The sequence below is a fragment of the Epargyreus clarus genome, unplaced genomic scaffold (genome assembly GCF_041222505.1).
Source record: "Epargyreus clarus isolate Ecla_fem2 unplaced genomic scaffold, WU_Ecla_fem_2.2 ptg000029l, whole genome shotgun sequence".
Lineage (NCBI taxonomy): Eukaryota > Metazoa > Arthropoda > Insecta > Lepidoptera > Hesperiidae > Epargyreus > Epargyreus clarus.
Window position 1 is genome coordinate 9,453,671 of NW_027332235.1, and position 25,279 is coordinate 9,478,949.

Here is a 25,279-nt window from a genome sequence, read left to right on the forward strand (position 1 = left end):
CATGAGTCGAGCTTTTAGTGATTTATTCGCTTGTCAACTGGTCCCACCAACAGGATCAATGATGAGTTCGCAAGGGAATCCTTTTATTGTATTGTGGGCGGAAAGGGTACGCTCCAGTTATCCCCTTGTAATCAGCCTCTGGATTACGTACGATGGATGCTTTTGTATTTTTTAGCTTAATGACGAATAAACTTTCTCTTTACTCCCGTATTGAGCATTGTAAACAATGATTTTGGAACCTATAAGAAATATTGAATTGACACCTCAGTATGTGCCACTCATTTGTTACATTGATCGTGTATCGTGGTCATCGTTCAGGTATTTTTATTATACTAAACTTTAAGATGAGGATAATCTTTCAACTTTCGTATACTCTTCTGTCTAAATTTCGTACTCTAGGTGTCGTTCGATCTTTTTGTTTAGGTATTCTAGCTACTATAGCGTTTTTTGTATACCACCTTATATATGATATGTTGTAATACTTCTAATATTCTAAACTTCTACGCTAAAAAGTACTTCTATAATAAGAGGACCGGAACGGTTTTACTAGCTTTACATTTTAACAATCTTGATACGGTACCCTAAAGCGTTTGTAGTTGTAAGTACCTACATAACCGCTAGACAGCTTAGCCTCAGAGTATGGCTTCGAACCTACAGTGCATTGTTAGTACAGCCACACGTGACCAGATAAACAATAAAAATAGCAAAGTTTATGCGTATTTCTACACACATTCATTGTGATGTTTCAATGGAAGGAAAACATACGAGTAGAAAGCTATTGTTCTATTAAGGTCACCTTTATAGTGGAGGTAGTAGAACTCTGGGCCGATTCAATGGGCTATTATGTACTACATAATAGATAAATACATAATACTTCAATGGGTTTGCTGTGTCAGGAGTTTTAGTAGCGTCTAGGCGTTTATTCAGGTCGTATAGAGTGTAGCGCTATTCTACGTAAAAAATGTGGTTTTTAGATTTTATTTCGCGTTTTTTTTTTTATAATACAGAACTAGCGTGCGTAGTTTCAAGTCATAGTCACTGCCATAGATATTTAATATAATCAATCTCATTTAACATTGGAGTCTTGTTGACCAGCCAGAGATGCAATGCTACCCTTAGCGACTGTAGGCATATCTCGTACATCTTATCATACAATATTTCAATAAAATGATCTTAAAAGTATATAGTTATGTATAATAGAAACAGAATATGCTTTTGTGGTAAACACAGTCTTTGAAATCGGACTACAACAGAAATATCGTTTGATGGCGGTAACGAGGAAGCAAATATCAAGTGCGAGGGAAAATAAAAAGGTTCTACGAAGTCATAATATCCTTTAATGCCCATTTATTGCCGAAGCTAGACATTTTACTACGGTTACCCTTTCACCATTCAATTGGTTTCATCGTATTACTAGGTTTAATGCTAAACTGACCTTTCATATAGTGATGGTGTCTATCATGTTCATGACTATAATTTTGCATTTTTTGTTGATAGGTATTTGATTTCCGTTTTCGCAGTTTAATACAATTTTGTACCACTTTTTGGAAATTTGTGGAGCTTGTGGTAATCACTAAACGTATTTGTAAGCGCCTTCACCATGGTTTTGCAATAAACAAGTCTTCGTAGAAAGCCAACACCACATAACTATTAAAACGAAGGAAACATTTATTTCTAATACATTTTTTGGAATAGGTGTACACACAGACCTGTGTTTGTTAGGTCTGTGGGTGTGATTTACATAACATCATAGTTACGAGTACATTACTAGTTGAATTAAATCGCACTGATTCGCAGAAAATATACCTACCTATCACTGTCGTCATGGGAAAAGATTAAACTACAAAATTATTACTTTGAAAAATGCATCGTGAAGAATTTTTTCATTTTGTTTTTTCCCCATTTTCAATGTTATTCTTAACTTTTTCAGATTCGACGAGAAAGAGAGCATATCAGGTGTGCAGCAGCTGAAGTCGTCAGTTCAGAAGGGCATACGCAGCCGTCTCCTGGAGCTCTATCCGCATTTGGAGAACTATATTGACCAGGTCCTTCCCAAGAAGGACACCTTTAGGATCGTTAAATGGTAATTACTTTAGAATCTTTAGCTTTTTTCGTATTGGTTTTACTTTTACTCCTTATTCGGTCAATAATTACCATAGTTACATTATCTTGTGGAATTACATAACAAAATATTTTATCATATTCTAAAATGTAATATCAAATCTTTCGATTTTTGTAATCTAGCATTAGATGGAATTGGCATTCTTGTCTTCCTCTTCCAGACTAAAAATAATTATGATAATATGATAATAAATAATCCCAAAACTTTTACCTATTTGGCCTAACTACATAACTCTTTAACTATTTTTTTACTTACCTCCAGTTACCTTCTTCATGATACTTGATATCGTAAAAGTAAAATATTAAATTAATTTCTTCTACTTTTCGCTTTCCAGTCATGACCACATCGAGATCATGGTGAACAGTGCTGGAGAGTTACTGTTCTTCCGACACCGTGAGGGACCCTGGATGCCGACCCTCAGACTATTACATAAGTGTAAATAAAACTAATCTTATTCTCAACTCATCTTTACCTCCATTATAGTCAACACATGCTTAAATTGAGTGTCATTTAAAATCATTATAAAAACAAAAAGACTTGACTGATGTCTAAAATATTTAAGTGAAAGGGAAAACAACTATGTATGGGTACTATAATATTGAAGTCCATGTATTAAATGAACTGTATAGTTGTAAAATGTACTCGTTTATTATAAAATACTGCAAGCGGTGACAAACGTAGTTTGGAGAGTTGTTTTCGTAAGTAATTCATTATTGGCACGAAGATGGTAGAATCCTTTGTGGCCCGACTCCGGCGGCACCACCGCCACACCTATTTATGCCTCATAACAGCAGTGTTAAGCGCTGCTGTGTTCTGGTTTGAAGGGTGTGGTAAGGGAGACATATTTTTCCGAGGCCGTCCAGCTTAGTCCTCAAGGGCAGCCGCGCACAATATGGGCGACCTCACGTAGGAATCTCTAATCCTATCTAGGGTTGGTTACAGATATCCATGGGTGGCAGTGGCCACTTACCATAAGCGGGACTGCATGCTCGTCTGCTACTCCAATATTATAAAAAAAAATATCTCAGCGTAAATTATTTTACTTCTTCTATGTAGATATCAACTACTTCAATGTAGATATCATGTTTTTTAATTAAAATAGCTCTTACTATTCAAGAACAAGTGCAGTCAAAATTCATAGTTATTAGTATCCATTTCCAAATCCAAAGTAGGTTATTTATTAGTAATAATACTTTCTTACGCGGTATTTAGGAATACTAAGTTAAAATTTTAGCGCTGGTTATTGACCTGTAATACTTTGAGTATCAAGATTATAATAATTTTGGCCGCAAATCTTATTAATTATTCTGGTTACACTTTTACCGTTAATATAGTTATTTTCAAATCTTGGTTCGTAAATCTCCATAATTATTATAATAACACGCAACTCATTGCGTTCGTTCTATTATCCATCTAAAAAGCTAAATTTTGCTATTTTAAATAAATGCTTGTCTCACACACTTGTTAAATGTTTTAAAATGTTTGGCTCTATGTGTTTCTTTGACTTTTTTTAAAGATCCTTGTCCTAAGAGCAAAACAGGATTTATAACTAAGCCTTCGCTGTCTGTCCATCTCTCATGGGGCTCTACCTCTACCGTATCATAATCGCATCAGATAGACACATGATTTTTATAGAGAATATTTTATGTCTGGTAGCTATATCCACAAATGCTAAAATGTTAAAAAGTTAAGAGTCAACAATAAACCGATTTTATAGCGTTTAATATGTTGAACCGTAATAGATAGACCCTTAAATTTTTACATATGCTTACATCTATAGTTACAATTATCAATATTAAAATTAAAAATAAAACAATTTGGTGGTACGGAAGCCTCTGAATGCGAGTTCGATTCGCACTTGGCCAATTATTTGTCAATAAGATCACACATTTAACGTAGTCAATGATGCAATTCGTATTACTTAGCACTTAGACGGAGTTTATAAATATTTTCCATGACGATATACATATACCTACCTACCTACTAATGGTTATACTATGATTATTATTGACCTCTAGACATCTTGAACTCTTCGTTTAGATAAGTCTGTGGTGTTTTCTTGCTTTAACACTCGTGCAATATTCATTAGTATATTATTTGTACATATGTAATTAGTAATTCATAATGTTACCTTGCTAACCTCTGTTTGACAAAGCGCAAAGTACAACAGTTATTATTTTTAACTCTTATTTTTACTTACTAAAAATAGGCAAATAATATACTTGTAACAATTAGTAACATCCTTTACAAAGAGGTCACACATGGGAATATCTATTAGACTTGCACTTTAATTCACACACATATATTCTTATCCCTGGGGATGTCTGAGTTGGAATTCCTTATTTAAATTATACATAGCTAGAGACAATGTTAAAATATGCCTATCATCATCATCAACCCCATTAAAGTCCCACTGCTGGGCAAAGGCCTCCTCTCATAATGAGAAGGATAACTTAATGCCTATACAGGGTGAATTTTTAAAACGGGCCTTCAGGGCCAAATCCGAAACTATAAGGATTAGCGAAAAATGCTGAAAGGAGTTACGAGGCCGATTTTGATAAAAACTAAAACTGCATCATTAGTTTTTTAAAATATTTTTTTCCTTAGCCGGGAATCGAACGAGTTCATTTTGAAAAAAATGACACCTCTATATTATTCCACTATCTGATAGTGTCGCTTATAAGGATCAAATTCTGGGAAGTAATGTTATGTGACAAATTAAAGGAAAAGGAAAATTTTAAAGAAAATACGTATTTTTCCATACATTGGCATACTAATCCTTAAGGATTATACATAACAAATGATTTATGTATAATTCTTTAGAAACAGACATAAGTCATACCATTAAAGAATTTGTTGGTTAATCAACTAATTATTCGATGTTATGACTATGACATACGGCTTAGTATGAGAAAGTAATAGTTTGGCAAATAAGTTACCGCCGTTTTTAGGATTGATTTTTTAATGAAAATAAATAACTGATTAAATAGTAAATTCTTATTGTTTGTTGATTACAACTTCGTTTCAACGTTAAATATGATTTTCCATATCTCTTTTTTATTAATCACTCGGATTTGACTCTAAAAAGTAATTCTCGCAAATTGTCAACTTTACATCTGTATTAAACGATACTCCGCCCATAGCAAGTAAATCTATTTGAATGGTCCTAAAAATAACCTTAGCTAAGTCGGACATAAAAATATAAATTATTGTGAAACAAAACGTCCATTTCGAATGATTAGAAACATTGAGCCAAAAAAAATGTTAATACACGAAATGTTTAAATTGATGAATGGCGGGAACTTAACTGCCAAATTAATATGAAAAAATATGTATTTTCTTAAAATTGAGGCTTTTCTTTTAGTTTGTCATTTATCATTACTTCCCAGATTTTGATCCTTATAAGCAACACTATCAGATAGTGGAATAATATAGAGGGTGCTTTTTTTTTCAAAATGAACTCGTTCGATTCCCGGCTAGGGAAAAAGTTATTTTAAAAAAGTAATGATGCAGTTTTAGTTTTTATCAAAATCGGCCTCGTAACTCCTTTCAGCATTTTTCGCTAATCCTTATAATTTCCGATATGGCCCTGAAGGCCCGTTTTAAAAATTCACCCTGTATAATAACTTAATTAAGATTTCCATATACAATATATTATTATTATTGTAATTTTTTCTAAAAAATAACTGAGATTTCAAGTTATATTTCCGTTGTCGCGTTTAGAAAAGCCGGCCAGTGTATTTTAAGTTTGCGACTAAGTTTCGGCGCGCCAATGTACAACATTTATATATTTATACAGGGTGAATTTTTAAAACGGGCCTTCAGGGCCAAATCCGAAACTATAAGGATTAGCGAAAAATGCTGAAAGGAGTTACGAGGCCGATTTTGATAAAAACTAAAACTGCATCATTACTTTTTTAAAATAACTTTTTCCCTAGCCAGAAATCGAACGAGTTCATTTTGAAAAAAAATACACCCTCTATATTATTCCACCATCTGATAGTGTCGCTTATAAGGATTAAATTCTGGGAAGTAATGTTATGTGACAAATTAACGGAAAAGGAAAATTTTGAAGAAAATACATATTTTTCCATACATTGCCATACTAATCCTTAAGGATTATACATAACAAATGATTTATGTATAATTCTTTAAAAACATACGTAAGTCATACCATTCAAGAATTTGTTGGTTAATCAACTAATTATTCGATGTTATAACCGTGACATACGGCTTAGTATGAGAAAGTAATAGTTTGGCAAGTAAATTACCGCCGTTTTTAGGATTTATTTTTTAATAAAAATAGATAAGTGATTAAATGGTAAATTGTTATTGTTTGTTGTTTTTCACTACGTTTCAACAGTAAATATGATTTTCTATATCTCTTTGTTTAGTTATCATTCGGATTTGACTCGAAAACGACATTCTCGCAAATTGTCAATTTTACATCTGTATTAAACGAAACTCCGCCCATAGCAAGTTAAATCTATTATAATGGTCCTAAAAGTAACCTTAACTAAATCGGACATAAAAATATAAATTTTTGAAGAACAAAACGTCCATTTTGAATGATTTGAAACATTGAACCAAAAAAATTGTTAATACGCGAAATGTTTAAATTGATGAATGGCGGGAACTTAACTGCCAAATTAATATGAAAAAATATGTATTTTCTTAAAATTGAGGCTTTTCCTTTAGTTTGTCATTTATCATTACTTCCCAGATTTTGATCCTTATAATTAACACTATCAGATAGTGGAATAATATAGAGGGTGTATTTTTTTTCAAAATGAACTCGTTCGATTCCCGGCTAGGAAAATAGTTATTTTAAAAAAGTAATGATGCAGTTTTAGTTTTTATCAAAATCGGCCTCGTAACTCCTTTCAGCATTTTTCGCTAATCCTTATAGTTTCGGATTTGGCCCTGAAGGCCAGTTTTAAAAATTCACCCTGTATATCCTTCACACATTTATCTAACTAATATTAAATATTGTAAATGTTTCAGACCCCTTCTTCTTGCCGATGCAGCAAGTGGATAAGGGCGCGATCAGGTTCGTGCTAAGTGGAGCTAACATCATGTGTCCGGGGCTGACGTCACCGGGGGCGCGGATGTCTCAAGTGGAGAAGGGAAACGTGGTCGCAGTGATGGCGGAGGGGAAGGAACATGCCTTAGCCATTGGCATCACTTCTTTGTCGACTGATGATATGTGAGATGCGATCTCTTGTTTAGAATATTTCGCTATGGTACCGCCCACTTACGCTTTTTTGTTATTTCAAGTATTACGTATTAACACAGATATTATTTCGGATGTAATAAAATAATACAACTCATGTAGACAACATTTTGTTACTTTGAAACGTAACTTTTAAGATGAATGATGAAATGAATGTGAGTGAGAACTCTCGTTAAATAAAAATAATAGAATTATAACGTGATTTAGATTGCTACAACAGAGATGGCTACATGTGGTTCTTATATGATGTAATTTTTAAAAATGCAATGGTCTCTGGTGACTGCTTCCAAGTCTACCTTTTAGTCTAAAATGATTTAAAAAATAACCAGAGAAAGACTGGTTTCTGGTTTTGGTAATTTGTAATTACAAATGAGAATGACTTTATATAAAATGGGAATGAATGAAAAGCAGATAGAAATGTCACCATTTTGGATTATTACGTTGTTTGAACCAAGTTACAAATATTATTCATGGTGTGTGTATAAATAATTTAATCCTTTGTATGTTGTTCCAGTGCGAAGGTGAACAAGGGTGTGGGCATAGAGAACTGCCACTATCTCAACGACGGCCTCTGGCAGATGAAACCAGTGAAATGAGCAGTTACACAAAATTTTTTGAATGAACTAGAACTTATAACTGAATTTCTTTAAACATAAGCCTTTTTTAAATATATATTGTATTGCTTATATTGTTTTTTATTGATTTATCTGTGAAATTGCCTATTTAAATACCTAAGTATGACCACAAAGACAAATAAAACACTTAAGTCTTCGAAATGCTCTCAGTAATGTTCCTCACCTCCTTCATCAGTACCTTGTTCTTGTTTGTTCCAATAAATAGTTTATAGCACAGGTAATAATATAACTACTATGTTACCAAAGCATAAATAATAATGCAAAATTCAAATGCTTAATCTACAGGGTTATAGTGTATCTGTACTATATATTAATAAGAATATGCAAGTTTTTAAGTGATGTCATTAGGAGTCACAAAAACTAATTTATTTTAATTAGTTATGTATAAACCAGTTTTACGACAATTACTTCTACCAATCCTACCAAGATAAACTTGGAAATTTAGACAATGTGCAAAAATTCTATGACGTAGGTACTTACCTATTTTTATGTGCTGAGCTTAGGTGCTGAGTATGAATATTAAGTAAAATTCCATAATAATAATAATAATAAGCCCCTTAGAAATTTAACTCCACGTCCAGTCCGACCACCAGTGACTACGTGAGGGGCGGACTTTGGCAGCTTTTAGCTAAATACTCACCAAAGACTAACGGAGCCATAGTAAGACAGTTGAATGCGATGCGATTAAGAAGAGGATATAAACTACCCCAGGCGGGTACCGGAGCGAATCGCGATGGAGAATCCCGCCCCGAGCAATCAAGCTCGGGCTGTCCCACGTATTCTGGGGGGGACACCGTATCGCAAACTTCTGCCCAGTCTAACACTGTTGCAGATCACCACCACGACTCAGAGTCAGTGGCAAGTTTTCCATCCGTACCATCCACAAAACCATATTCCTATTCATCAACTTGTTCAACCACTACAGTTAATAGCATGCGAACGGAGGATGTTGTGCAAGAGGCTGATCCAGTCGAAAACCTTGCACCCACCACCGCCAGCTTACATACGCGTAGAAAATGGAGTAAAGCAATGAACGAATTTATCCTACGCACGTACCTTCAGCTTACCTTAATGGAAACTGATACATCTGGTTACTTACCTCCACTCCACACAAAGTTTATAGAAAAATTTCCAGAAATGCATATGATTAGCAGGCAAAGAGTAGGAGATCAGAGAAGAGCTATAGTAAACAAAAACCTACTGACACAGAATGACATAGACAAAATATATAGAGAAACTCGTGAGGAAATAAACAATACGCAATGAAATGCACAAATATATAACACAAAACCCACACATTCTCACACAGATAAACCATTATCCCCCAATAATAATACAAACCAACGTATGAGATGGACCACAGAATATAATGTAACAATAATGCGTGCTTATTACAAAGTAACACTGTTAGAAACAAACATAACTGCTTACAGAGGACAACTTCACAAAGAATTCATTACAACATACCCACATCTACAATATATAACAGAGCAGAGAGTGGCTGATCAAAGAAGACTAATAATACAAAATAAATATTTAAGCAACGAAAAGTTGCAAAGTCTTAAAGACGAAGTAGCTAGTGAATTAGACCTACAAAAAAATAATAACACACAAATTCCTAGCAGTATATGTCCAGCTGTAGACTTTATTGAACTACAGGACATTAACTCTGAAACATCTAATAATATAAATAACATAAACGACTCACCAAATATAAGGACTTCACACGTAAATCAACAAAAAATTGCAGAGATAGAACAAAACTTTGATGCAGCCTACAACTATTTTAAAAATACTCACCCTACTCAAAGAACCTACATACCCAAACAAAAGACTTCAGTAAAACTAGCCACTATAGTTAACTACATTAATAAAACCATACTACCTAAACACGTTGATAACGACACTGAATTTATGAAACTGCAAACGGTATTGTATTGCGGAGCATGGGCAGCAGCTAAAAGTAATGGAAGCAAGATAGCTATACCACCAAAAATAGAAGTTGGTAAAATATATAAAATAAAAAAACCAAAATGGCAAATTAGATTAGAAAAGCGAGTAGAAAATCTAAGAACAGAAATAGGCCAGTTAACACAATACATTAAAGGAAACAATAGTATTAAAATGGAGAAAAAAGTAAAATTTATAAAATTAAGACATAAAATACATGCAACTCATGAAAACCCCAATACACATCTTTCTGAATTCTTGGACACACTAAAACAAAAACTTACTACTATCAGCAATCGATTAAAAAGATATAAGACCTGTACATTGCGTAAGACACAAAATAACACATTCTCAACTAACGAAAAACAGTTTTATCGCGGACTAAGTACAAATAATTCACACAGCCTCCAAAACAACACTCAAATTAACATCTCACCACCACCTTCTGATGAACTCCGTACTTTCTGGGCAACTATTTGGGAAAATTCGGTTCAACACAATAAAATGGCTAATTGGATATTACACGAACAGAATACATACTCAGAATCCGAACCTATGATATTCGATTGCATACCATTTGAAGTGTTTGACAGTGTTATTAAAAAACTACATAATTGGAAGGCCCCAGGTTCAGATAATATTCACAATTTTTGGTATAAGAAATTCACTTTCATTCACCCTTTCATTTACAACTACATAAATAAATTCATAAAAATCCCACACGCTTTACCAGAATACATAACTGAAGGAATCACTTATATGTTACCAAAAGACCTAAATGATATTTCAAATCCTGCCAAGTACAGACCTATAACTTGCCTCCAGACAATTTACAAAATAATGACATCTTGTTTGACACAAATAATTTATAACTTCGTAGACAATAACAACATATTAACCGAGCAGCAGAAAGGTTGCCGAAAGTATAGCCAAGGTTGTAAAGAACAACTCACAATAGATTCAGTAGTGCTCAAGCAAACTCAGAAGCGGAAGTCAGATTTATATTCTATGTATATAGATTATAAAAAAGCCTTCGATTCCGTACCCCATACCTGGTTACTTCAAGTTTTAGAAATTTATAACATTCACCCCCAAATAATATCCTTTCTACAAAACACAATGAAAAAATGGATCACAAAACTAAAACTAACTAATGGTACAAACACAGTTATCACTGAACCTATCAAAATACGGAGAGGTATATTCCAAGGCGACGCTTTAAGCCCCCTCTGGTTTTGTTTAGCGTTAAACCCCCTATCTAACATGTTAAACTCTTCAAATACTGGATACGACTTAAAATTCATAGAAAATAACCCTAACCGACTTGCAGATTTTTCCATTTATAAATTAAATCATCTTTTGTATATGGATGATATAAAACTTTATGGTTCCACTGAGGAGGAATTGCAAAAATTCGCTCAAATAACTGAGAACTTTTCGACGGATATTTGTATGGAGTTCGGGATCGATAAATGCAAAATTAATTCTATAAAAGCAGGTCAAACTTATCAACACCAATATCAGATGCAAACAGGAGAACTCGTAAAAACATTACATGAAAATGAAGTATATAAGTATCTAGGTTATAATCAAGCTCAGCAAATACTACACAAAGATATTAAAGACTCATTAACAATACAGTTTAGACGCAGATTAAATGCTATACTCCGAAGCCACCTATACTCTAAAAATACATTCAAAGCCATCAACACATACGCTATCCCCATTCTTACATATTCTTTTGGAGTAATTAACTGGAACAAGACGCAGCTAAAAACACTTCAAAGAATTATTAACACGACTATGACCCAACATAGAAAACATCACCCGCGGTCATGCGTTCAAAGGATTACTTTACCCAGGCAGGACGGTGGCAGGGGACTAATAGATATATTAAATCTACACAACAAACAAATAACTAACCTAAGAACTTATTTTCATAATAGAGCCCAAACTTCCGATTTACATAACGCAATAGTTGAAAATGATACAAACCTGACACCATTAAATTTATATGATAAAACATTACAAAGGAACGAAATACAGACTGACAGACAGACAAAGCTAAACGAATGGACCCGAAAGGCACTGCATGGACGACATCTCCACGATCTGAACCAGCCTAACGTCGACAAACTAGCGTCGAACGAATGGCTCAGTCGTGGAGAATTATTCCCAGAAACAGAAGGATTCATGATCGCTATTCAAGACCAAATAATAGAAACGAAGAACTACAAAAAACACATTATGAAAGTACCGAATGCATCTGATGATTCCTGCAGAAAATGCAAGGGGTCCCCAGAAACCATCCAGCATATAACCGGTGCCTGTAGAGCAATAGCCCAAACTGATTACAAACATCGACATGACCAGATAGCAGCTATCGTACATCAGTGCCTTGCCTTCAAGTACAAACTTATACCCGAAAAAATAACATACTACAAATACACTCCACAGACCGTACTCGACACGACAGACTATAAACTTTACTGGGACAGAACAATACTTACCGACAAAACTGTACACTATAACCGACCAGACATAACATTGCATGATAAGAAAAATAAAATAGTTTACTTGATAGACATAGCGATCCCTAACACACATAATCTTTCATCTACACACAGTGAAAAAATTACCAAATATACAGACTTAGCTATAGAATTAAAATCTCAGTGGAAAGTAGAAAAAGTTAAAACCGTACCTATAGTTATTTCAACTACCGGAGTCATACCAGATACATTACATTCTAGTCTCAAGCTTCTGAACATTCATCCTCAAACATATATCACCTTACAAAAAGCTAGCATTCTTAACACATGCAGAATAGTCAGAAAATTTTTGTCAATGGACCCTACCTCACCAGCTCTTATGCTTGGCTAGGGCCCGCATAAAAGTGTAGTATTTACCCCATTTTGGGAGAAAAATCAATATAATAATAATAATAAACATTTATTTCAGACAATATAAACAAAGATACAAAAGTATAATTGAATACAGAGGTCCATATCATATATACCTTACAGACTAACATACATATTAATATATACTTATAACTAAATCACGTATTTGCGGCGACGTGAAACGCGGGTCTGGTGACTGCCGGGGGTCCTCTCCGTCCACGGAATTTCCGGAACACAACTCCCTGCGGCCACAGTTCCTCCTTCAGGAACGTCGACAATTGCTCGGTTGGGACGCGTACAACAAATGAACTAAAGTTCACTGCGTTACGCGCCTCCAACTTCTCGACCACCAGTCGGGTATTGGTGTTGATCGCCAAATACTCCACTACATCAGACGGCTTCGTGTTGTAGTGAAGCCGCGAGACATACACGAGCGTTACGGGAACAGCAGGACGCAATACATGATCCGCTCCTGTCGGTGCTGTGCCACATTGGTTACGACAAGGAGGCTTTTTCCTCTTCCGCTCGACTTTAATAAAGCCGTCCTTGTCTGTCACATGGTTGGACACCGCACTGCGAGGGGGTTCGATGCGGGATTTCCCGCTTTCCCTCTCTGGCCTCGTTGTCTTCCGCTTCCCGGGTAGCTGGCGGGAGGCAGCTGCAGCGTAGCCACGTTGAGGCGTGGACATGACGACGCACGGCGACACCTCGCAGTCCTGAGTCGCTGAGTCCTCGCTGAGTCCATGATATTAGTAAAGATTATTCACTCCCAACAAGAAAATGTACCCAGTTTTGAGAATTGAAATAGTTGCGTAAAACAGTTTTGCCACGTCTCTGTGCTAAATGTCCCTAAAATATTTGAAATAATTATTTATTTATTACGTAAATTACGCAGTATTAGTTATTTATTCGTAAAATTTCTCTAAAAATGTTTTTATTTGTCAAGAATTTAAAAAAAGAACTTACTAAAATAAGCCGTTTGTGGCTTCATTCAATTTCAAGGCGGCGAAGTATCTTTAATAATCTATGGATATTACGTTAAACTATAAAATACCTAAGTAGTATTCGATTCAGAAATGCAAACTTGTCGTAATTCTAAAAATACTGAAGCATTATTCTTCCTTGAAAAAATATATTTTCAGTATAAATCATACAGCGTAATATTTTATTACTTATACGTTTTCATTATTTTTTTATTTTTATTGAAGGTTCGGAAAAGTGAAATGGCTTTGCCTATCCTTAATAAATCGATTTAACCACAATACTTAACTTTTAACAAATGCTAAAAAATATTCATTCTTTCCCGCGTTTTTTCACTCCGTTTCATGTTATATTATTTTGCTTTACATAGTACATATTTTTATTTTTTTATTTCTATATAAATTATATATGCAAATTTCAATAAGTATCGCGATAAGATAGAATTAGACATCTAATTTAATATAAGCACATTGTCCTTTATTTTAATCGTGTAGTTTAATATAGTTTAAAATAATCCTAATGTCCAACAATCTGCATGAATGAACAAAGTTTGTATGGGTTGCTAGATAATTGAAACGGAACGTATGTTTTTATAAAAATGGCGAAGGCACTTGTTAGTTCGGCTCGTCAGGGTAAATAATTATTTTTTAAACGATATACGGAAGCCGAATGAATTAAAATAACACAATGAAATCTTCTGCAATCGGTTTTACTTAATGTGAAGTTGTTTTAGGCATTGTGATTTAGAAAAATCACTTTAAAAGTTGTGACGTTGCATTATCAGCTGTTTGTGGAATAATTTGAATAATTCAAATAGTACTGTTTTAAACGTGTAAATGGTTATTAATTTTGTGCTTGAAACGTGTGTTAATATAACAAGCAGAATACTATTTAATTTCCATTACGCAATGGACCTTCACACTCCGAAGTTCAAAGTTCATTCGTAAGTCGATTGTTTTGATTTTGTTATGACTTTAAATTTCTGAGTTTAATTGTTTTTTTTTGCAGTGGGGAGGCTAACAAATGCCGCCAGGAGGTTATATTCTGATGCGTACCCTAAAATAACCACTCATTATACGATACATCCGAGAGATAAGGACCCGAGATGGAAAGGTGAGATATTGCAACCTTGATTAGCGATATCAAAATTAAATAATGTTGATACGTCACAAAATTTGTTATAGCTATCGTTATCTTTCAGACTAAAAAACTGCTATCTTTTGTTTTAACTGTTATAAATTAAAATATTTGTTGTACAAACAAACAAATATAACACTTTCGTTTTTCATGGGTGCCATGGCAACAATCAACACTACCATTCCTTTATTGTTGGTGCCATGACATTATAATTTATAATTGATGTACTGAGTCCATATGATTTATAATTGCTTATAAATATAAACATAAATTGTAAACTGTATGCTATCATGTGTTGCCAAGTTATCCAAGTATGTTGGCTGTGCTTAAAGTATGTTGTTATTTTGTTTAGGCTGACTACTCATTGTCTACTATAGCCTGACCAGCTGGTAACTCTAAGTTGAGCAGTGGTTAACACAACTGTTTGAAGTTGCTTGGCATCTACTTACTAAAACTATAGACTGTTATAATCTGCGCCAATCTGCTAGTCCGCTCTGAAGTTGTTGCGAGAAGTTATAGTCATACAATTTACTATGGTGACGTGATTAATTATTACATTCAGAATGGACTAGCAGTTTTATGCAGACTACAACAGACTTATTGCTCGAAAAAGGTATGCTAAAGCAGTAGTGGATTAAGAGACTGCTCAGTTCTTAAGTATCAAGATGGTAGTAACAAATATAAATCAGGCAAAAGTAATAGTAGTCAATGAGCAGTCAGCCTAAGTTTGTTTGAATAATCAATCAGCCTTGCCCTAAATTAATGGTGCTCTATGCAATTGTTTGCTCACACATATGGGATACAGATACATTCGATAATTTTATGAGATTTATATCTCTATGTGTAACTACATATGCATGCAAAATTAAGTCTGATAATTACATGTTAATAACTTTATGTGATTATTTTGCACAATATTCAATAAAATAATGTCAATAATGTTCAGATGTAAACATGGAGCGTATGGCGGAGGAGACAGACATCCTTATCATCGGAGGGGGTCCAGCTGGGATGTCAGCCGCCATCAGGGCGAGACAGATAGCCGAGGAGAAGGGGGCTGTATGTTACATATTTTTGTAGACTTGCATCTTTTATCACAGTGTAGAAAGAATAAGTACTTTCGCTCACAACCTCACACTAGGATTCCGTGAGTGCCATGGACGCACAAAGACATATACACAAACACCCAGACCCAGAACAGATATCCAAATTTATTATTCAGATGTTTGTCTGAACGGGAATCGAACCAGAGTCACATCTGATTATTACACAGGACTGCTTTTGGAAGAAATTATGTTACATGTGCAGAGTGCATGTGAATAATACCAACCATATTGTTGATCGATGGTGAAAAGTTTATTTATAGCCCATATATAGTGATACTGTTCCATAGGTTACTTGATAAGGGCTGTGATTGTGTTGTCAATGTCAGGCACTAAATTATACAGTTATAAACAATTACATTTTTATGTCTTAAAAAATCTAGGTAGATAATTATCTAAAAATTTTCGAGACAATGTCAACTGACCTTCAATTAATTTATCATACATATAAGTATTTATTGGCCATAATACTATTTATTATACAGTCAATTAATTTGATTAATATTATAGGAAGTAAGAGTCACCCTCTTGGAGAAAGCCGCGGAAGCTGGTGGCCATATTCTGTCCGGAGCCTGTGTGGATCCCATAGCTCTCAATGAGCTGATACCTGACTGGAAAGACAAGGGAGCTCCTATGAACACACCAGTCACGTCAGACAAGTTTGGATTACTGACACAATCTGGCAGGATTCCTATTCCTGTTTTCCCTGGTAAGATTCTTGTTGATGTATTTATAAAAGGTTTCTTGGCCTTATGCATCAGATATAACTAATATAAGAGCTGGTCGAAGTAAATCAGTGCTGGTTGTATTGGCCACAGACTGTGCTATACTAACCACAATCACAAAATAATAATAATGATGTTGAAGTTTTGAGAATACAAGACCATTTGGTGCTTAATGGCTCCCTCCTTCTGTGTTTAAATAAATCCACATTGTCAGTCATCCTATGGTAAGTCCATAAGTTAGAAAATATATATTCTAGGACCCATCTTTTTCTACTTACATCAAATTTAAACAAATTTATTGGCAAAAATAGCACATATTATATGTTTGAATATCTTCTTACAGGTTTGCCCAATTACAATCATGGCAACTATGTGGTTAGACTGGGACATCTTGTAAGATGGCTTGCTGAACAGGCAGAGGCAGCTGGTGCTGAGGTACTGTAGTTTAAATATAAACCATTATTTTTTTTATAATTGAGGAGTAGCAGACGAGCATGTAGTCCACCTGATGATATGTGACTGCTGCTCATGGAAATCTGTAATAAAGACTAATATTTTTATATTACATGAGCATATAGTATAAGGTACATCCTTAAGTAGTAATTTAGGAATAAATAAAGCAGAAGTCTTAGTTGAAGTAAATTACAGACACCTTGTTAGCCCTGTAGCAATTATTGTGACATAACATACCTAAGTAAGTATACCTTGCTACAACTTTCAAACCAGACTACCAAAAAGTCAGGCAGAGTTAGGAACATGTATATTTATATATATTCGAATGTTTTTTTATACATTCCAGGTATGGCCTGGGTGTGCAGGTGCAGAGCTGCTGTACCGTGATGACGGTTCTCTGAAGGGAGTGGCGACAGGCGACGTTGGTATTGCGAAGGACGGCAGCCCTAAAGACATGTTCGAGCGAGGCATGGAGTTCCATTCTAAGATCACTATTTTTGCTGAAGGTTAGATATAAACAATTCCAAAACCAAAATATATGCGTCGAATTTGTTACTTAAATAATTTATATTTGTAATGGAAAGTCTTTAGGAGGTTCATTAGAGTAGACCATGATATTTTAAAAATTAAACTTTTGTAAACTATATTGATTTATATAGCTTTGTAAAAATAATTCTTTGTTATTTTTCTTCAAGGATTTTTGAGATCATAAATAATTGGAAACCTATAGTAAGAGTGCACTTGTATTACGATTCAAGAAAGTCTGATGTACACTGTATAATTTTTATTTTACTTATTTACATTAATATTAATTATTTTCAGGCTGCCATGGACACTTGACAAAGATGGTATCACAGAAATATAATTTGAGAGAAAAGAGTGAGCCGCAATCATATGGTATTGGCTTGAAGGAGCTATGGGAAGTGAAACCAGAGGTATTTTGTATAAATTATATGTTAATAAATATTTTTTTGTACTGTCTATTCTTCCACACTGGCTATGTGCGAATTGGTAATTTTTACACGCCTTTGAAAACTTTTTTTTTAAGATCACTCAGGCGTGGAAGGTTACTTACGATGTTTTTCGACCTTATAGTGACAATTGATAATTACTTTTTAATACCCACATAACTGAAAAATCGAAGATTTTTTTTTTTATAAATTAGGAGTAGGAGACGAGCATGCAGTCGACCTGGTAAGATATTCTTACCGGAGGTCGGTTACAGATGCGCCGCTACCCTTGTGGACTAAGCTGGAACGCTTTGGAAAAGTATGTCTCCCCTAACAAACCCTTAATACCAGAACTCGGCAGGGCTTAACACTACTGTTATTAGGCAGAAATGGTGTAGCGGTGTGCCGCCGAAGTCGAACCACAAAGGGTTCTACCGGTATTGAAAGGCTTAGTTCCAACCACTAATAGGTTGTCATTGCTGTAATCATTTAAAATTTTGTTCTAGAACCACAAACCCGGCTTAGTGGAGCACACAATCGGTTGGCCACTAGACAAGAACACGTACGGTGGTTCGTTTATCTACCACTTGGCGGTAGCGGAGGGCGAAGCTCCGCTAGTGGCAGCGGGCTTCGTGGTCGGCTTGGACTACGTCAACCCTTACATCAGCCCCTTTAGAGAGTTCCAGAGGTTCAAACTGCACCCTTACATCAAGCCTATGTTTGAAGGTATGTTGTGTACACTATTATTTTTATGCTACTTTTGATGTGGTCAAATGTTTTTTAATGTTTTTTTTTCGTACATTCTGAGGCACCAATTAGTTTTACATAAAGGTTGTTGGTAATCATTTCGTTTTATATTTTACCTTTAGAGTGTAATTTTAACAATAGAATAAGTGACTTTATTAAATAAATCTGTTAACTAATTTACAAAACAAATATGATACAAAACAATGGAGTGTTATTGAACACATTATTTAATATTACCATAATATATTGTGGGCTACTCCCACATACACACACATGACCCCTTAATACTACTCTAAGTTATTGTATACAAGTTATCCAATTACTTGATATAGAAACAGCTGTATAACTTATCCTACATGCTTATCATTTTATAATGCAATTGGTTAATTTCCCAGGTGGTACCCGGATAGCATATGGCGCTAGAGCCCTAGTGGAGGGTGGTTGGCAATGCCTTCCCAACCCAGTGTTCCCTGGGGGCTGCCTTGTTGGCGACACTGCTGGCTTCCTCAACGTACCTAGGATTAAGGGCACCCATAATGCTATGAAGAGTGGTGAGTACAGAGTACATGCTAAAGAATTATTTCAAGGAATTATTGGACTAGAAAACTAATTGAATGAGTAAGGTTTGCTTGTACATTGCAACAGATATACAGGGTGGAGACCTTTATACGACAATAAATGAAAACACAAGTACTACTCCTTCCTTGGTACATGTTACAATAATTAAAAATCACTTAACATCGAATTTTAAAATAATAAATTCAAACAAACTTAATAATAAATGATAATTATAAACATGTGTTCACTCACCTTTGATGAGAGCGGCAACAGCGCAGTCTCATGACGTAAAATCTTTTGCTGCGAGTGTGATCCTTATGTCTGAGGAATAACGTACAATATGCATTTCCTTAATTTGACGAATTTGCAATATTGTAGTTTTATTAGGTCTCGATTTATAATGTTTTTGCGATTAGACAAAGCCTGTAGAAAATTGGAAAAATGCATAAAAAATCCTGTTGCTAAAGTACTAAATATATTTGATTGAAAACTCATATACGACATATGATAAAAAAATCAATCCAAGGGAGATGGATAGGTTCATGTGGTTAAATTTATTATCATATGAAAGTATCATCCTTATGTAGGTTTTAGTGCACCAGTGAAAGAATTTGGAAGCCGGCTGACTTACATATGTGAGGCGACTATAGATGGCATCTATTTAAGTCTTTAGTAGTGTAAACGATTCTGTGATCGGCTTCAGGTAGAACTCCTGTTTCATACAGAGTTCGTTACAGATGTCCTTTGGATGGTAATGATAACTTACCATCATGTGGACTTCATGTTCATTTGTTTGTTACTTCAATCTAATAAAAGATAGTACCAATAAGATCATATAAAAATATTATTTTGTATTACAGGTATGCTTGCAGCGGAAGCGGCAATGGATCTAATTTTGTCTGGTGAAGCTACTCACGATAAGGGTGTTGTACCATCAACCTATGAGGATAAACTTCAGAACTCTTATGTTTACAAAGAATTAAAGGTATTATCATCATCATCAACCCATTACTGTTCCACTGCTGGGCACGGGTCTCCTCTCAGAATGAGAAGGATTAGGCCATAGTCCACCGCGCTGGCCTAGTGCGTATTGGTAGACTATTGTAGGTATTGAGGTATTGATATGCTTGGAATATCTATGAAACCTATTCTTGAAGTGTTATTTTAAAAAGTAGTGTTAAATTAAAAGTCGCTTTAAAGACGCTTTCTACACTCATAGCCCCACACTAGGATTCCCTGCGTTGTGGGTGCCATGGACACACACAAAGACGAATACACAAGCACCCAGAACAGATATCTAAATTCATCATTAGGATGTCTGTCTGGCCGGGGATCGAACCCAGAACCCTTTGCACGTCAGACCGGTATGCTGACCGCTCCGCCACGCGGGTCAAAATTAAATAATTTCTTCGCTATTTATAAAATTAGAAATATATAACGATAGGTATAGAATGTTACAAAATGTAATGTTAAATGTTACATTCAAATTGTATGTTGATAATAGTTTATGGCCTGTGTTTTGTGTGTGGTTAATTACCTTTCATAATAATATCATTGGCATTAGCATTGGCAACTGTCAATGTTGTTCTTTACTGGAAGTCTTATTAAATTTTATTTCTTATACAGCAAGTTCGCAACTGCCGTCCATCATTCCACACATCTATGGGTCTGTACGGAGGTGTGGCCTACTCGGCATTCTCCACACTCGTCCGGGGAAAGGAACCTTGGACTTTGAGCCATGGTGGTAAGTATCATTTCTAATGTGGTCATAACTTTTTTTTTTACAGTATAGGAGTAGCAGACGAGCATGCAGTCCACCTGATGGTAAGTGGCTACTGCCGCGCATGGACATCTGTCATCAACTCCAGATAGGATTAGATATTCTTACCTGAGGTCTGCCACAGATGCGCCGCTACCCCTGAGGACTAAGCTGGAACGCCTCGGAAGAGTCTGTCTCCCTTACCACACCCTTCAAACCGGAACACAGCAGCGCCTGCACTGCTGTAATTAGGTAGAAATAGGTGTGGCGGTGGTGCCGCCGGAGTCGAACCACAAAGGGTTCTACCACCTTGATAACTAATGATACTTCAGACATCCGCATATATCCGGGGATACAAAGATCCGTATCTGTATCCGTTATTTTTCTCGCGGTTCATTTATTTACCTTATTAGTTTTCAATCTATCTGGCACGTCACTATTCATAACATATCATGTCCGAACGCACTAGTCTATGTGTATAATCTAATATATAAAATTCTCGTGTCACAGTTTTCGTTGCCATACTCCTCCGAAACGGCTTGACCGATTTTGATGAAATTTTTTGTGCTTATCCGGTATCTATGAGAATCGGGTTGTTCACCCTTAACATTTTTTTATTTTTATGGCAACACAACGTTTGCAGGGTCAGCTAGTACCTTATAATATTAACATATTTTTTAAATCGAAAATAATTAAATATAGTCATTTTTTTTTACAAGAGGCAGATTATAATAGTTTAATAAAATATTTTCGATGTACTTTATTTAGGTGAAAGTACGAAATGTTAACGAAAATATAATTTTTGAATATTTTTTTAATGTTTGTATTTTTTTATAGGTGCGGATCACGCCAGATTGAAGCCGGCGAAGGAATTCCAGCCCATAGCGTACCCCAAACCTGATGGTGTTCTCACATTCGATCTACTTTCTTCAGTAGCACTTACAGGTAAAAATTATTGGCATGTTTAAGTAAATTTTCTATTCTTGTGTATATAATAGTAAATGAGGTTCAGGGGGCTCCTAGTATACCAAGAACTAAAAAAAGTTTTTTATAAATATTAGTCTTGAACTGTTGTGCATTGAAGTTTTTTTACATACACTATGACATATACATTTTAATGAGTGCATTTTTTAATCATTGTCACTTGTAGATATTAAATTGAAACTGTCGTTTAAAATCGTATTTAATTAGCATGAGACCTGCTAAGGCTAAATTAAAATAAGATTCATTCAGAAAGCATGTTCAACTTAAATTTTTGTACTTTCAACATGAAAGTTCACAAAAACGGTTTAATTGTATTCAATATTTCTTTTTTGCCAAAAAAAAATCTGTCGTGTTTGTGTGACATACATATAAGCTTATAAAAGTTCACATAATGTCGCTATTTGTTTCACAACTTTATACAGTTATAGTTTTTCGTTCTTTTTATTCTACGTTTTTGTGTGATCAGGTACAAACCACGAAGCCGACCAGCCGCCACACTTAACACTGAAGGACGACACGGTGCCCGTGAAGCAGAACTTGGCTGTGTTTGATGGACCAGAAGCTAAATTCTGTCCTGCAGGTAAATTTTACAGTATATATATATGAATACTGTTATACAGTTTATAGCTGGAGTCATAAGTAAAAAAATACATGCTCATTGATATTGCATTATATCTAAAATATAATTCCAATTTCAATTTCTTTGTCTGCTTATTTAGATGTTTAATACCTACTCGAGCTAATAATCTATACTAATATCATAAAGGGCTAAAGTTTGTAACTTTGTTTGTTTGCAAGTGCTTATTTTCGGTAATACTGACAAATCATGAAAATTCTTCACAATCAGAAAGCTACACTATTCAGGAGTGCTAAATATTATATTTTATTATTTTTGAACAAAAAGCGTGCAAAGCCGCGGGTACGGTACAGCTAGTTTATATAGAAACTTTGCTTATTATGTCATTCATTTATGAATACTTTTTTCAGGAGTCTACGAATTCGTGCCTTTAGAGACCGGCGATGGACAGAGGCTACAAATAAACGCACAAAATTGCATCCATTGTAAGTTATTTTAGTCACCTTTATGAATTTGTAATAACAATTGACAAGAATTATACAACTTGTGGTTAGTATTCAAAAAAGACCGGCTGTTTATTGGCAGACCTTTGGTTAATAGTATGAGAAAAAATACTGTAAAGTGCCTCATAGGTTATACAAAATAAATAAATTTCATTTAAAAATATAGACATGCAGGGTGTCTTAATACTTTAATCTTTTAAAAAGCTTTGCATTTTTAATATCGTTTTTAATGTCGTGGAAAATTTTAAAGCCATGTTTTTCTTGCCGAGGTCGCCTCGGTTATATGTTTTTTGTTGTTCTGTACATTTGATGTAATATTGTACTAAATATAATTTATTTTACAGGTAAAACATGCGATATCAAAGATCCGTCGCAGAACATCAACTGGGTGGTGCCGGAGGGTGGCGGCGGTCCCGCATACAATGGAATGTAAATCTCACTTAACAGACCATAGTAAATGTTTTACAGTGAATACTGCCGTGGACAGTCCATAAAATACACTTATAAACAGATTTGGTTCAAAACTGCATCATCAAATATTATGACATCATTTATTGTGAAACTTGTGAAATGATTATAGCGTTACATCGTTTTGCCATTTCATAAAGGACTGTGTGAATCGTTTTGTGAAAAAAAAAAAAATGTTTTTTGTAGATACGTTCATCTGACACTTACACCGCGATATGACGTCATATGTTTTTGTTACGTAGAAACGAATGAAACTAACAAATTCTTGTAATTTTAAGGGGTTTGAAGAAATCAAGGACTAAAAAAATTTACACTAAATTTATTTCTGTTATACACTATATAAAATAGCAAAAAAGTATTACTCTTATTTATTTCTGTTCGGTTATCTTCTTATTACTGTCTGAATGTGATACGGATTTCTAGAAAATGAGACGATCATAACCTACCCCACTGGTCAATGGTAATTTGTTTTTTGTTGGCACATTAAATGGAAAAATATGTTTTTATAAAGGGATTCAATTTTTAAGGTGTTGGTGAAAATTTGAGATAATTATGGTTTAATAATAATAATAGTAATAAACATAATAAACATACAATTTAAGAACTTTATTCTCAGGTATCTGGGTTTCCTTGGTCACATTACATAATTCCAACGTTTGTGAGTATATTTTATGGACGGTCCTTTAGAAATGTGATATTTCTATTGTCGTTACATCACATTTTAATTCTCATACTGTAAAGATAGGTGTACTTGATGAAGTAAATGATTTAGGCAATGTTTTGATCATTTAACCTTTTAGACGTGTTTTGACTATGTATACATTTGTGTGTGACCGCGAGAATCACAGAATCTATTATTATAGATTTTTAACAATAAACATGCATGATAATTGCATCTTCAAATACATGAAGACGGTATAGATCGTTTAAACGTTACAAAAATGTGTTTCGTTGATTAATAAATTCCAAAATGCTTTTTTTTTAAATGAAAATTTAATTTGGTTAAGAACAATGTTTTATTTAGGAAAACTAACTTTAACAGTTACTTTTAGTTTAGTGAAAGGCTGCTAGGAATACAATATAATAATAATAACATCATATTTTTAAATTTATATACTAGATAAAATAGAAATCTACATGTTTATAAGATACTAGCTGACCCGGCAATCTTTGTATAGCTTCAGAATCTATTTATGAAATATATTTCATATTTACTCACCTTTTAAACCTTCCCTGGACTAACCTAAAATTATCTAAATCGGTCCAGCCGTTCTCGAGTTTTAGCGAGGCTAACGAACAGCAATTGATTTTTATATATATAGATTAATGTAGAAGTTTGATATAAAAGATTTAGCCTTATATTCACTTTTATATTATTGTTAAAATTCCCAAATCAATATTTTTATTCTAAGTATTTAACACAATAGGGGACAACGAACACAAAATATTTTTATAGTCATTATTTTAAATATTGAGAATAATAATATAACC

At 34.4% G+C, this 25,279-nt stretch overlaps 2 protein-coding genes and 1 long non-coding RNA gene across 5 annotated transcripts in view; 2 read left to right on the top strand and 1 right to left on the bottom strand.

The window, feature by feature from the left end:
- MCTS1 (malignant T-cell-amplified sequence 1 homolog) overlaps positions 1-8,041 on the top strand; it is a 36,236-nt gene extending 28,195 nt beyond the window's left edge. The window contains exons 2-5 of the mRNA XM_073089435.1: positions 1,931-2,083; positions 2,457-2,557; positions 7,127-7,328; positions 7,870-8,041. Coding sequence (XP_072945536.1) covers positions 1,931-2,083; positions 2,457-2,557; positions 7,127-7,328; positions 7,870-7,951 — 538 coding nt within the window. The 3' untranslated portion in view covers positions 7,952-8,041. The remainder of the gene's footprint in view (positions 1-1,930; positions 2,084-2,456; positions 2,558-7,126; positions 7,329-7,869) is intronic.
- LOC140754593 (uncharacterized) overlaps positions 1-25,279 on the bottom strand; it is a 587,467-nt gene that overhangs the window by 55,775 nt on the left and 506,413 nt on the right. The window lies entirely within an intron of this gene.
- Etf-QO (electron transfer flavoprotein-ubiquinone oxidoreductase) lies at positions 14,383-23,957 on the top strand. Of its 2 annotated transcripts, none has more exons than XM_073089269.1 (15): positions 14,383-14,456; positions 14,833-14,937; positions 15,908-16,020; positions 16,575-16,773; positions 17,133-17,224; positions 17,589-17,748; positions 18,065-18,177; positions 18,699-18,918; positions 19,335-19,490; positions 20,358-20,482; positions 21,124-21,241; positions 22,094-22,201; positions 22,707-22,820; positions 23,228-23,302; positions 23,665-23,957. In XM_073089269.1, exons 1-15 carry the CDS (start codon positions 14,423-14,425, stop codon positions 23,751-23,753), a joined length of 1,821 nt encoding a protein of 606 aa, XP_072945370.1. In that variant the 5' UTR covers positions 14,383-14,422; the 3' UTR covers positions 23,754-23,957. The 2 variants fall into 2 exon arrangements, with proteins under 2 accessions (XP_072945370.1, XP_072945371.1); XM_073089270.1 differs by lacking the exon at positions 14,383-14,456 and adding an exon at positions 14,475-14,767.